The 15,262-nt window shown below is 30.8% G+C and overlaps 3 protein-coding genes across 4 annotated transcripts; 2 read left to right on the plus strand and 1 right to left on the minus strand.

Annotated features, from left to right (window-relative positions):
* Positions 1–307: 307 nt before the first annotated feature.
* Positions 308–1,748, minus strand: Bma-ric-3 (Uncharacterized protein; the record flags this gene model as incomplete). The annotated part of the gene is made up of 4 exons (XM_001898671.2): positions 308–496; positions 715–926; positions 1,078–1,177; positions 1,554–1,748. 4 exons carry the CDS (start codon positions 1,746–1,748, stop codon positions 308–310), a joined length of 696 nt encoding a protein of 231 aa, XP_001898706.2.
* Positions 1,749–5,576: 3,828 nt separating this feature from the next.
* On the plus strand, positions 5,577–9,203 carry Bma-cdgs-1 (Uncharacterized protein; the record flags this gene model as incomplete). Of its 2 annotated transcripts, XM_043074252.1 has the most annotated exons (12): positions 5,577–5,737; positions 5,988–6,005; positions 6,138–6,224; positions 6,411–6,507; positions 6,589–6,765; positions 7,100–7,219; positions 7,756–7,838; positions 7,928–8,084; positions 8,354–8,454; positions 8,538–8,712; positions 8,798–8,901; positions 9,089–9,203. In XM_043074252.1, the coding sequence occupies 12 exons, from the start codon at positions 5,577–5,579 to the stop codon at positions 9,201–9,203; spliced, it is 1,395 nt and encodes a 464-aa protein (XP_042930186.1). The 2 variants fall into 2 exon arrangements, with proteins under 2 accessions (XP_042930186.1, XP_042930187.1); XM_043074253.1 differs by lacking the exon at positions 5,988–6,005.
* Positions 9,204–12,062: 2,859 nt separating this feature from the next.
* On the plus strand, positions 12,063–13,958 carry Bma-dif-1 (Uncharacterized protein; the record flags this gene model as incomplete). The annotated part of the gene is made up of 5 exons (XM_001898669.1): positions 12,063–12,284; positions 12,607–12,804; positions 12,997–13,126; positions 13,298–13,501; positions 13,792–13,958. 5 exons carry the CDS (start codon positions 12,063–12,065, stop codon positions 13,956–13,958), a joined length of 921 nt encoding a protein of 306 aa, XP_001898704.1.
* Positions 13,959–15,262: the final 1,304 nt, after the last annotated feature.

Genomic DNA, 15,262 nt, shown 5'->3' on the forward strand with positions numbered 1-15,262 from the left:
GATCGGAATATCTCTATTCGATGTTCGTTAGCTTCCCGTGAACATTAGTTATATTTCTGGGAACCAAATAATGGTATAATAGATATGAATTCAAAAATTACTTTACTGTTTTGTAATTACTACGATAACTGATGAGCTATACTGAACGTAGGGTGAAGCATCAGCTATCCGTATCTTCAACAAAGTAAAATAAACGGTATAGCTGGATCTTTCATACAGGGAATCTGTATGAATGTTTAACTTATCTAAGCCGTTTTTTCCCACAAATTGGGTCCATAAGTTGTTGATGTATTTGGAAATTAGATTCTTAACTTTTTCCACGTTTTATTAGATGTTCATTGGAAGAACTAGGTTCTTGAAGTTTGCGTTGCTCAGTTGTATCCATGGTGGCTTCATCGTGTATACCTTCATCAGTGCATGGATCAGTGTCACTGATGCTACTATCATTGCCTTCTTTTTTGTATCTTTTGGACAGCTCCTTGAAATCGCGTAATGCCTTCAAAAAAGTACGAGTTAGTCGTATGAAATAATAAATCTGGATTTTTTTTCTATTATTCTAATCATAAGTATTGTCTAATCAATCAATGCGATGCGTTCCCTTAAACAGACAAAAAAGTACTACAACAAGCTTAAGATGTTCGTTGCAGATTGCAGATTAAATTAGCAACAAAAAGTAGTTCCAAAGTTTTCTTATAAGTAAAAACGGAAGCAAACCTCCTCAAGATCCCGCAAATATTGCTCTGTTTTCCCATCTTGTTGGTCAGAACACTGATTCAGTGAATCCTTATTTCCTGTCTCCTCTGCCAAATTTTGCTTCGTTGCGCCAGCTACTTCAGCAGAAATTGTATTCAACTGTTCCAAAATCTTCTCCATTGCCATTTCAGTTTGCCTTAAACGTTCCTGAAGTCCCTTCAGCTTCCGTTTACCTGAAAATTGGCATGTATATAATCTTTGGACACTCAAAAACATTTTATATTCCATTGTCCCTAGTTATTCATCATTTTCCCTGTTTAAATTATTTAATGCAACCTTTTTTAATGAAAATTTAATAAAAAAAGACGTGAAATAAATTTATACCAATGCCCCTTGTTCGTCCATCATTCCGATTATAATCTTCATCTGAATCACTTTCCGTCGATGAATAATCATGCCGCCTAATTCGTCGCTTCTTTTTTGACTGAATTTTTTCAAAAATATTTTTAAAAAATGGAACGTGGAAGCATCGTGTTTCCAAAAGATAGAAAGGACACGAAAGTTAGAACAGTGAAAAAGAAAATAATTCATCTTTACTAATAAATCCCATTTTGTAATGCTTGTGATCAATAATGATATTCGGGTTTTAACTTTGTCCAAACAGAAAAGAATTACGTAACTCGAGAATTTATTAATACAAGTTGTTTGTATTAGTTGGGAAATCACTTGTATTATTGAGATAATTCTTCCTGACACTATAAAGAATTTAAAAAATCAATTATTTATTTGCACTATTAGGAAATAATTACATTACTTAAGAAGTATATTATTCAACATATTTATGTTACACGAAAAATTACCTTAACTAGGGTATAAATAAGGAATGCAACGACGCCAATTGTATAAATAGGAAGCATCCATGCAAACATTCCTTTGGATGAGGAAGATGGTGTAGTTATGTCTGGTTGACTTGTTGCCACTCGCATGCCTATAAATGAAATTTTTTTTCCTTTGAAACGATCTAAAATTTTCCTATTGAACATTCCATGATTCATTAATTTTGTTCGTTGTGAAAATGTTTGTTTTTGTATTTTTTCTCATCCCAATAAATCAAACAGAATTTATTATTCCGAAAGTAAAATTACTCCTAAAACTACTAGAAAAACAATAAAAATGAAGATCTATATGTAACATATCTGGATGTAAATCAGGATGAGATCGTGGCGAACTCATGGCCGGATGAATTGGTGGTCGATTTGTTACTGTTTTCCGTGCTGGTGGAGACCGAAAAAATGAAGATATTAATGGATGAAGCATACTCGGATAAAGCATTGCAAAACACATGATTATTACTCCGATAACAACTCCAAGCTTCCATCCTGACAGTGGGGATTCTTCTTCCGAAAAAGTTCGCTGTCGCCTGAAAATATACCATTTAAATTTTATTAAATTTTAAGAGACTATAGCTCATTATATGCAAATATCCAATTTCTTCCATGTAATCTAATAAATTGATCAGTATTATACTGCACACATAAAACTTCTTTCATTGCATACTTCTTTGATCATACTTACATATCATAACTCATAACAGTCTCACGTCTAATAAATGTTCACTTTATCTATCTCATCACACCAGTATTTTATATTCTCTCAATCTCTAATTCACATCATCTTTGCTTGCTTAAAAAAAAAAAAAAAAAAACTGTCACTAACAACTCGAATAAAATGGACGAAATATGAAATACTTGCAATTTCCCTTTCACTCAAATATCATTGAAAATGCATCAAACAGAGTGACTTTTCTCGAAGCATTGAATGACAAACAATCAAAGAATGTTAATTATTAGTTGTTGGGCTGCTTTAGGGATGAAAAATCCAATAATTTTATGGAATTACAAACAATTTCAACTTGCTTAAATCAGCTGACAAAGCTCCAGTCTAAAATCTGTCCAGTAAATATAACTGCTCCTTAAAAATCGAATTTCGATTAGTGATCCTCTGTCATATATTCAAAACAAAATGAATTTAATATATGTTAACGACAGATATCTATCATGATTTCACATTAAGTTGCTAAATATCATCATAAATTATATCCTAAAATACCATACTAAGTTGCACAATGTAAAATATTAAGTTACCCAATTCCAGTTTCAATTTGCTTTTAGTCAAAATTTAATTGTAAAGAATGCAATACAAAAAATTTAACTCATACGAAAAACTAAAAATAACTAAAAACTAAAAATTAATGAAGAATAGGTTAAATAAATGGGTATCAAATTTACATAAATAGCCGAATGAAGTTAGAGATCTTTCGAAATCTTTTTTCTTTCAATAAAATAAAATTGTTAGAACTCCATTCTAACAGTATCAAATTGCACAACAAAATTAGCAGTAGCGGCACCAATTTCTCTATTATATTTGTCACAGCAAAGAAACAAAACCTTTTATCTACTTACAATTCTACTTCATTTTATTGTTGCATTAAATACACTCACATTTTAATTATTCTCTAAAAGACGATGCGTGATTTGATATTATTTCCAAACTTTACCCCAAATATAGGAGAAAGAAATTTTATTTAATTAATTATATCTAGTTAATATTTAATTTATGAAAAGGAAAGATGAAAAAAAATCAAAATTTTTACAACGTTAATTTGATGAATAAATCTCATAATTGACTGGAAAATAAAACATAATAATCAATAAAATGACGAACCTTCTGGAGTGAAATGAGGGTTCCGCTGACATTCAACGACTATTTCTGGATATAATAAGCAACCAAGAGAGAGCAAGCCTTCCTCAGCTTTCTTTTACAACATCATCTAGATCTATTCATCGATTCATCTCACACAATTCGATGCTATCGAATTCTTTCATTCTCTTTCCCTCTCTCTCGCTCTAGTTTATTTGTTTGATAGTATTATACATTTCCATCAACTGCTTCACTAAACGTCAACGTCAAACTTATGTATTTGTCATCCTTTTCACCTTATTTTTGTTCTTTTTTGTAGTAAATTTTTGAAATAAGTTTAAACAAAATAAAAAAAAAGCTTGAATTTGATTGAATATTTAGCAGAGCGTAGAGTTACTACTACTACTAGAGATGAATAGTTTAATCCAACTGATATGAATCAATTTATTTGTAACTTTTTTTAGGATTCTTCAAATTAGCTACACCTTAAAAATGCCTAACTATTTTGAAATTGACTGAAAACATTTGATTAAATTTATTAAATCATAATTGATTAATCACGTAAATTTTATGATTAAATCATTAAAAAAAAAAAAAGAATCCACGAAAAAGACTATCGGTGTCAGTTTTTTTATCGAATGCTTATTTTGAACGGTATTATTGTCACATTGTTTGATCAAATTTATTTATTATTTGAATATTTTAGTTTAAATTTTCAGATCAAGAATAAAATATTTCTCTCCTCAAATTTTATCCATTTCTTTTTCTTATGCAGAAATTTCCTAATAAATAAAAGCTAATTTGAGAAAATGTTAACTTTATGCACTGATTGCTTTTGACATCTTTATAGCTTTGAGTTTTCAAAACCTTAGATCCTTAATGCATTACTTTCACCGATTGTTTAGAGTTTGTTATTTTCATTAATATCTCTTGATTGCACGTGTTGTGATTATTGTGTGCTGTAGTGCTGTGGTGAAACTTTACATCTCAGCATGTCTCTGATGGGAAGATTAAGAAGCCTCTTTCTGATAATACATTCATCCTTTTTCTAGCTACGAAAAAGATGGCATTAGTCAAATATTATATTAAACCACTTTAGTCTATAAAACGTATGACAATTTTTTTAGGGAGGAAATTAGATGATTTGCAAACACATCCAAAATATAAATAGTTTCTTTTTCATTTCCGATTTCGAATATATAAAAAAATTTTATTGTGTTTACAAATTGTTGCGATTCAGCGTTTAAACGTTTCTTTGTTTCGCGTTTTTTTTTTTTTTTTTGTTTATCAGTTTTATCATTTTTCGAAATTCAATCTAATGATGATCGGAATTAAAAAGAAAAGACTATAAAAATATACATAGCAATATCAGCACGATGCATCGTGCTTTATTCGTCATATTGTAATAGCGTTGAGAAATGGAAGAAAGGAAGACATGAAGCTATGATGAGTTTAAAATTACCTCCACCTGATAACAACATCAGAAGATAGTTTCATAATTGGAGAGAGAGAGACGGGAAGAATTGTTTCCATGATGTCATCATATTAGAGTATTCTGCTTTTGTCACACGATATTAAAAAGTAGGACCAGTGTTGAACTTCTTTTAGTCTAGCATACTTTCCGTTAACGTTTACTATACACATCCTTACTTTTAACATACACATATGTATGTCATTTGTTATCTCTCATATAAGTATGATGTGGTTCTTTCTGACTAATTACAATGAATTTAATTCATCAGATAAAATGTGAGATAATTTGAAATAAACTACATTTTTGTTAGTAAACCTTGTAAAATTGCATGATTAATCTATAAAAAAAATAATAAAAACCGTGTGTTTATTATGTCTTTCACAATACTGAAAGGTACATTTCTAGGAGAAAGGATTTAAGCTTGATTTCACCTTTTAGTATTGATCTACATATGTATGTGCCAGGATTCCATCAAACCAAATCCGATTAGACCATTTCGCTGCTTTGGGTAAAGTGAGATGAGCTGGGGTTGCCGTTCTTTGTATATGGGATTTATGTATATTTCACGGACAGTTTTAAAAGCGTGCATATTTCACGGATAATTCGTCAATCTGTTGAATTCCTCGATTTATTGAGTTAATTCATTAATTGTCGTCGCAATAAATTAGTAGTAATTGAGTAATTTGACTAGTGTTTCTTTATTTTTCAGATGAAGACTGCAGAAAAAGAATCTCTCCGTCAACGAAAAGTGGAGTCAACAGATGCTAGAAGTCATCCTAACAGTGGCGATGCTTCATGTGTTGTACAGAAGACGGATGTTCGTGCAATATCAGACGAAAGTGATGCAGATGGCCTTGTTGATGGTGAAAGGTAACAAATATGTAGCAGTTTTTGCGGATTTTAGTTTCAAATATTGCTTTCTATGTTTGAAATTTTTATTTAGAAATCCTCGCTGTGCAGACAATCGCTATCAGTACTATACTTCGCCAATACTTACTCTTTACAATGCGTAGTCCTCCTGAAAGAAGTTGGTGATGTTAGCCGTATGATTCCTTTAGTAGTTTCCAGAATTGTTTGTTTGCTTGTTGAAAATCTTGTTTTTAAATTCAACTATTTACAGCGTTAAAGCTACAGAAAAGTAAGTTTTTCTTCTGTTAAGATGATGTAGTCTTTCTTCTTGTTAAAAGTGACGTTGTGCTTCATTATCTGATTTGTTGTGCTTTGTGAAGTTGTATTCCGTCTGCATTTAAAAGAAATGTGGTTTTTGTAGAATATCACAACTAACGAAGAATTTGCCACAAGGTTCCGATCATTTGGGAGCATTTATCGATCCTGTTCTTTCACCTTTGCCACCAAGGTATATCGTTGCCAACTGCGTATTTGTTTTGTTTTTTCAAAAAAGAACTATATTATGTGGAGTTCTGATACTTTTGATAGATCCAACGCAAGGCTTTGTTTCATTGCAGCTCTCCCACCACTGGGAAACTTATTGGCTAACTGTTCAAACTGGTAACTAAAAAAACATGAATGTTTTATTTTTCAGATGGCGAAATTGGGTTGTGCGCGGTATTTTTTCGATCATAATGGTTTCGCTATTCTCTGTAATCATCAAAATGGGAGCTACATGGCTGATGGCTTTGGTAAGATTTTTTTTTCTTTTGTAGTGAACTTCAGCAAGCACTGTTATTGAAAGACTTATTGAATTGTGAAAAATGGTTTAGGTATTTGTCATACAGTTTTGGTGTTTCCATGAAATTATTACAATTGGTTTGGCAGTTTATCGTCTCTATTCTTTACCGTGGTTTCGCGCACTTTCATGGTATTTCCTGCTATCGTCAAATTACTTCTTCTTCGGTGAAAGCTTAATCGATTATTGGGGTATTTTGCTGAGGAAAGATGTACGTGTTTTTATATTTAATTATTTTCAGTAGTAATTTGTCACCATAATTTACCACAGTTATTTTTTAAGCTTATTCTTCGCAAACATTTATTTAAATTCATTGCTATTTTCACTTTCTTTTGCGGGAATAAATTTGTCGACATGAATCCTATTATTTTAATTATGTATGCTGTTTCGTTGTCTCAGGAGTAGTGTTTATTTCTTACTGCAAGGTTGTTTGTGTGATATCAGTGTATTGAGTGGAAACTTGTAATTTAGTCCGCGTGACCAGTTTTCTTTACCTTAATTCCGAAATTATGTTTAATGTTTGCTGGAGTATACATAATTTTCAGCAGTTTTTACATTTCTTGGTGGCACATCATCGTTTGATTAGTTTCGCCTTATACTGCATAGGTTTTGTATGGTTTGTTTTATCACTGCGAAAAGGTTATTATCTGCGGCAGTTTTCACTAGTGAGTTTTATTCATACTATATCGTTTTCTGAAAATTCGAAATGCTTATTTCATCATAGTATGGCAATATAAACTGTTTGACAATGTTAGTATAGGATTGATAATTACATGGAAAAACCAGTCAGGCCTGATAAACATGATATAGGTAGATGAAGATTAGATAATCCGAATCATGTAGTCGAGCTGTAGAATGAAATAAATGGATGAAATAAGTTTAAATTCTCATATTATTATTTATTTATTTCTTTTTTATGAGAATTTAAACTTATTTCACCCATTTATTCCATTCCATAGCAAAAAAAAACTTCTAATTGGTTGTTTATTGATTTGTCCCACTCCTCTAATTGATTGTTTTAATTCTCCTCGTATTTCTTCCCAAGTGAAATTGCGTGGTTTTGTTTTAGAACTCTGAACTAGCGATTGTTTTTCAGATTAAGGGATTTTATGTTACTCGAAAGGTTTAAATTTGTTGTCATATAGTTGATTTTAGTTTTAAATCTTTCATGACTATTTTTACTATTCTGCTTTTATTTCAGTTTGCTTGGTCACACGTAACACTATTGCTGATTGTTTCACAATCATTTCTCATTATCCAAAATATTTTTCAAGGACTTATATGGTTGGTTTTTAGTCCTGCTAATTGTATGTGAATTATCAGTCTTTATGAACTTAGTTATGATTTATAACATGTTCATGAAATCATTTTAGGTTTCTTGTTCCGGTTTCGATGGTAATTTGCTGTGATGTTATGTCCTACGTATTCGGTTTCTTCTTTGGAAAGACACCTCTAATAAAGTTATCTCCGAAGAAAACATGGGAGGGTTTCATTGGCGGTGGCATCAGCACTGTCCTATTCGGCTTAATTGTATGTTTGACGCAGAGTTTTGATGTTATCACCCAGACTGTCGGTCGTATCGTTCCTATGGTTCATCTCCCAATGTTAATATAATTTCAAATCGGATACTTCTGCTTAAATATTGTTATCAATTATTATTTTTTTTTTTTTTTATTTGTTTTGGTTTGGGTTTTTCAATTCATATTCATATATTAATTGTAACTTTTTATATTTGAAAAGTTACGATTAATATAAAAACAACTTCTAGGATCCATTTATGTACATTTGTTATATTTCAGCTTTCTTATTGCCTTCTTCATCATCCCTTTTTTGTGTGTCCATTGGAAGATTATACAGTGGAAAATTACAACTGTACCGTTCCGCCATCATTTGTTCTAAGGTTTGCTATAGACTTTGAATAGCGCAAGCTGTGATCTTTACTTTGGATAACACATTTTATAATAATACGGAAGTATTTTTTAGAGAATTCAATATCGGACGACCTATTTCCATCATATTACGATTGATGCAAAGACCTCCAACACTTGAAGTCTATCCTTTTTTACTTCATACGATTATAATGGGCCTATTTGCTTCTATATTAGGCCCATTTGGTGGATTCTTTGCAAGTGGATTCAAGCGAGCTTTCAAAATCAAGGCACTGTTTCCTAAGAATTTTAGATACGTTTGATTTTGTCATTTATTAATGAAATTAATGGAAATAATTAGCGATAACTTTTCAGGATTTTGGTGATGTCATTCCTGGACATGGTGGTTTGATGGATCGTTTTGATTGTCAACTTCTTATGGGAACGTTTGTGAATGTTTATATTCACACGTTCATCAAGTTAGTTTTCTTTATAGGTTAAATTGTCTTCCAGTTATATTCATTTAAGAAATGCAAAAGAGAGCTTAGTGTATGTGAATTCTTGCAGCTTATTCGGGATTTTTTTCTTAAGATTTTAGAACAAAGTGAAAATTTTAAATTTACAGATGAAGTGTGACGCGCTGGTTATGTTTGTTGTTTTTTTCAGGGTCCCCAATCCGTCAAAGCTTTTGCAACAGATATTTTGGCTTCCAGTGGAAGAACAACTTTATATATTTCAGTCTTTGCGTGACCATCTTCATGAAGGTCTCGTTGATGCCTGATTTGAGCCTTATATGAAAAATGGATCTGTTCAAATTTTTTTTTTTTTTTTTTCTAATTATTATGGCGTTTGAATTTCTCCGCATGACATGTATACTGGAAAAATGAAATGCAAAAGTAGTAAATGTATTAATTCATGCGTCTATGCAGACAGCTATTCTTGCCATATCGTTCGCTTCAAAATACTTCTTTTTTGAAAATTTTTTAAATGGTCATCTTTTTTATTTCTCTTATTTGCAAAAGACATTACTTTCATAGTTTTGTAAAATATGAAATTTTTACAGTTTTTATATACTTAATATTTTATTGATATTTGGAACTATTTGGTGGTTATGGTGGTTATTTGGTGGTAATGTTACTTTTTTCTAGTAAGAATATTGTTCTTTTTTTCTTTTTTTGAATTCGGTTGTGCTAAAGTAATGGTATTAACCTGATGTTCTTGACGGTATTAACCTGATGATGTTCCGATAGTCTCCGAAGTTAGAGAACTAAATGGTAAGTTGTTTGCATCTGAAATAGTTCTTTCCCAAAACAACACTTTTTTTTTTTTGAAGTTCGATTATGTTGAAGTAATTTATGATGAAGTTGTATAAGTTCATATGTTCTATAATAAATTTGGTCTCATGACTCGTAGCACTTGCTTGCATGATTCTATTATATCTGTGATGTTTTCTTTGTGTTATATTGTATTTGTAATAGATTTAATGAAGTTTTATTATAATCGTATGCATTTGCAAGAATTAATACTGTATTTTCGGTAACAATTTAAAAGGCTGTAATAGAGTGAAACAGCTGGAAGTCCATTCTTGGTAATCTTGTGTTGATTCAGTCTTGGAACTGACATACTCAAGCGAAAAAGTAGAGATGGATGAATGTTTTCTAAGAAGATTTATGTTCTTTTTCTAAAGGTAAGGACAAAACAGTGCTTAACTTACCCGGCGTTTTCCATCTCCGCATCTGAGTTCTCTTTTGGTTTAGTTTCGCTATCCAAGTCTTTTTTCTGAGCTTATCTTTTGATACTCTAGTTAAGATATGTTATCAAACCAGTTTTTTTTTTTCCACAAATTGTTACATTTGCAAAATCATTTTCCCAGGCGAGTATTTGCATAAGTTGTAATGTTTTGAATTTTGTTGACAAGTACCGAGTGTTTACAATGAATAAATGTTTTTAATATATCAAACAATATGCAAAATGTATTAACAAATCAAATGACAAGTATTAGAATAAAAGTAAGTGTTGACATAAGTATTGAAGTATTGTATATTTTAGTTGTGCTAGTGCTGTATCTCTGCCAAACTATTAAGTGTTTTTTTATTTATGAAGTGGAATTTGCATGTTTAACTAACATTTTTGTGTTGATTCATATTGTTAAGCTAGTTCTCAATTATTGCTTTCGTCAGAATGTTGTTTTTCTCCTAAAAATACCAGTTTAAATGCATTGTTCTCGTTTAATTTAACGCCTTCTTTTGTGCTACCGTATACATTTTTTTTTAAAGCTCGAGTCAGTTGTTTATTTTTTATGAAAATTTATTTCCTTTCCCAGTTTATATACTTTCACAGTTTTATTCTCTGAATTACATTTATTGAAACAATAGGTTTAATCATATTGCTTAGAGCAATAGCTTCGATGGGTGAGAGCATAATTATGCGATAGGGTATGATCGATTTATGGAGTTACTTGGATCAGCAATCATTAACAATTTCATTAAAAAAAAAATTCTTAAAGAAAATTTCCATGTTAAAAGTAAAATATGCAATTTACAGTTCACTTTGACTGATTATATTTCAGGATACAATGGAATATTTTATATCCCATAAAATTATTTTTTCAGCATGATGGAGTATTTTTTCTAATCTAATAGTCTAGGTTTTTTTTTAAAATTTTTCTTCCCTTGGAAATTTTTTTTTTTATTCCTGCATTATTACTGGTTGTTTGCTTTCTTTTTTTCGATTTTCGAATGTTCTTTCCTTTTTTGTTCAATCCTTGTTTTCAAATCAAATTTACCATTGTATGTTGTAAATTAAGCAGAATATCATTTAGAAAGGTGAATTTCATGTCTTTCATGTATAATTTATTTGAACATTTTAGAAGAGTTCTACATTAGTACACAGAACAAAGTACAAAGGCAAAAGAAGTGTAAAACTCATGTCTTATAAACGTATAAATGCTTTCTTTTGTTTCAGCAACTTCTACAAATTATGTCACTGTAAGGGTTGTTAGGTTGATTTGGCAATTCAAATTATTGTATTTCAATACATTTCTAATGAATTCTGTTTTGCTGTTATTAATTTAAGATTTTAATGACTAATAGTATTACTATAAAAACATTAACATTTTCGATATTGCAGTATTTTCACCTTTTTTTTCTCCATCCATTTCTTATCATCCCTTTCTCCGCTCTTTGTCACCCTCCCCACCCCATTTATAGTAATAAAATAAGGTACGTAAATGAAAGGAAAATTTTTATGGGTCATCGAAATCTCTATTTTAAGTTGGCGATATTTTTGACGATATTTCTTTCGATATTCATCAAGTGTATTTTTTTAAAAAAAAAAAAAAAAAAAAACAAATATATTGCTTTAGATTGAAACGTATAAATGAGGGACATCTGTGTAAATGAGGTCTAAATTTATTAAATTGTGAATTTGTTATTTGTTAGAACTGTAACAATTGTTTGATCATTATTTCGCATTATCATTATTTTTTACCGATGATATTATGAGAGACTATACCTATACCACTACCGAAATGTTTGCAAGTGATAGGTTTCTACGGTGATTTGTATGAATATTTGCAATTACGATTTTAATCAGATTTGAACTTAAAGGTTTTATTCTTTAGATTTTGCACCACAAAAATATGTCAAAATCAGAGAGTGGAAGTTATGAGATTTTGAAGAATTTTGTTGCTGGTGGTGTTGGTGGTGCATTCTGCGTTGCTATGGGGCATCCTTTTGATACCGTGAAAGTACGATTACAGACAATGCCAAAATTGATGCCAGGTGCTCGACCATTATATGCAGGAGCATTAGACTGTACCAGGCAAATCATTGTCAAGGAAGGATTCTTCGCTTTGTATAAAGTCAGTTTCTTTTATTAATGGTGAGATTGAATATTTGGTAGTATTTGTAATCGAGAATAGGAAAGCTTTTCAAAAATGTTCCCCAAATTTTGTTATCATGATTCTAATGATGTCGTCGAATATGTCACTTTGTTGTAATATGCTAATAAGATTATATGTAATATCTTAATAAGATCTTATTAATGTATTGTGACAAAGTGAACCGAGTGGTACCTATCAAATATTCAACCTCAGGATGATGCTAATGTTTTTCAGTTTATATAGATTTTTAATTTCCCACATTTCCCATTATTACTGTCATACTTTGCCAACTATATTTTAGGGTATGAGTGCTCCTATTATTGGAATTACACCTTTATTTGCCGTTTATTTTGGCAGTTGTTCGCTTGGTAAATGGTTGCAGCAAACATCCCCAGATCAGGAAATGACATTCCTTCAAAATCTCGTTTCGGGTAGCATTGCTGGCATTTGCACAACTGTCATTATGGTACCTGGTGAACGTATCAAGTGTTTGTTACAGGTTGTATTACTTTGTAGGAAGGTGCAGTTTGCAAGTGAGAATTAAGTGTCCTTCATTTCTTTTTTTTTTCACCTTTAACTTTCCTATTTTATTTGCCTGTATTGCTAGGGTTTGAGTTTCAATGAAAGTTCCGATTTTTTAATACAGAGATTTTCAGTAGACTGTTTGTAACAATCATTTAGTTGATTTCAGGTCCAGCACGGAGATTCCACAAGTCCATCTTCAGAACATTACACTGGACCAGTTGATGTTTTTAGGAAATTATACAAACAGGGTGGCATAAGAAGCATTTACAGGGGTACAATGGCAACTCTCCTTAGAGGTCAGAGGTTAAAGTTTTTATGTATATAAAATAGCACTCTTTTTACATCCGAATTAATCATTTATGTCTTCTTTTCCCACCTCCTTAAAAATGCTGGGATCAGACTATTTCCATTCATGGTTTTCATTCTTCTTTAAATATTTTTGTGTTAATAAATGGTTGTTGTTGCAGATATTCCGGCTAGTAGTGTTTACTTAGCCACCTATGAATACCTCAAAAAATTATTTGCGAGAGATGATATAACTAAAAATTTGAGTATATTGTCAACATTAATGGCTGGTGGTTTGGCAGGCATCGCTAATTGGTCTATATGTATTCCGCCTGATGTATTGAAGTCACGTTTACAAACAGCGCCAGAGGGGAAATATCCTGGAGGTATCAAGATTCCTTATTTCTTCTCAGATATAAAACTTTTGGTTAATTCGTATATTTTTTTTCTTTTTTCTTGAAAAATGACTTCTAGAGATTAGTAGAAGTTTGGCCAATTTAAAGTTGATATAAAAGGAGTTGATTTAAAGTTGCTTAATTTTGTAATCGGTAACTAGTTAATGAAAAAATTTCGGTATGGTGCAGGTGCAGTGTTGCTAGTAACGTATATTCCATCTTGATCAACTCAAATCCTTGCATCTGACTATCATTATTGATTCTAATATTTCGTTTTGCAGGAATACGTGACGTGTTTAAAGAAATAATGCGTGAAGAGGGTCCAAAAGCATTATTTAAAGGTTTTACACCGGTAATGTTACGTGCCTTTCCTGCGAATGCTGCATGTTTCCTAGGATTTGAGTTAGCTTTAAGCTTTTTTCAATTTATGGAAACGAGATGTAGCTAATTTGTCGGTAGCAAAATCGCGGTACCCACCTTTTCACACATACATATGTTTTCTTCCTTGCATATATGTGTAGATACATATCATTTCCGAAAGTAAACTTAAGCAATTATCACCAGTAATTCATTTTGTGTAATGGCTGGGATCTCCTTCTCATTTCGGTATTTTTGAAAAAATCTTTCTTTTTGCTGACGAAGAAAATAGTATTAATGAACATTTATGGTGAACATGTAAATGAAGATGAAATATCAAACTCGGCTCATTGATTATGGGATTATCCATAGTAAGCCACGTGGTTATCAGTGATCCAAGTTTGATTTTATTTCTGAAATATTACATTGTCTTTTTTCAAATCAGTGTTCTAATATTGATATATATATATATACTTTTTTTTGAATTCTGTTTTTCGTTATAAGGGAGTGTCATAACTTATGTTCAATAGTGTAAATGCAAGTGAAGAAAAAGGAGCAGGAGAATATAATTTTAGCCCATTCAATTCTGAAATTAATGAATTCTGAAAGTATTTCTGATGAAGTTAATAAAATTGTTCAGGAATTCTACCTCAAATCCGAGAAATGAGAATATTTTCTCGGAACCACAATATTTACCATTTTAGTAAAAAACGCTAACGGTTAATTTCTGATTTTATTCATATCATTTAAGTTATTAATTTTAATTGAGAACAAAAGTTATTCATATCTTACATAATTTGTGTAATGTTCTCACGAACTACAAAATCAATTCTATCTTAAATGACTAAAATTCCTTTTATTATGTAATTTTGTGATTGTGTTAGACTAGTACTTATCTCAATATAGCAAGGTTGAGTAGTCTGAACTTCATGTTTTAGAATTCTATCCTGTATTTTATCTCTATCTTTTGTCCTATCTATAAATGCATTCCGTACTATTTCGATCAACCTCGTAATATATTCTAAAATTTTTGATATTTTCTATCTAACTGGTGTTTGTAACGATTTTGCTGCAATGTGCCATTTCTTTAGTATATAACATTTTATAAGACATTTTCATGATATCAGATCAGGTTGAAATTTGATGAATTTATCAGATCAGGTTGAAATTTGATGAATCTTTAATGAATTCTGAGAATTTGTGCAAAAATTTGATAGCAAATAAATACAATTGGAAAGAACTGATTATTATTTATAGTCAGCAAAAAGAGAAAGTTTCCCTTAAGATCAGCTTTATATGTAATTAAATTATAAACTCTATTATAGAGGTAAAATCAGTTAAAAAAATTAAAATCAGTTAAAAGAATATGCAAAGGATAAGGAGCTTATTATTTTG

This window comes from Brugia malayi, assembly GCF_000002995.4.
Source record: "Brugia malayi strain FR3 genome assembly, contig: Bm_v4_ChrX_scaffold_001, whole genome shotgun sequence".
NCBI classification, from domain to species: Eukaryota; Metazoa; Nematoda; class Chromadorea; order Rhabditida; family Onchocercidae; genus Brugia; species Brugia malayi.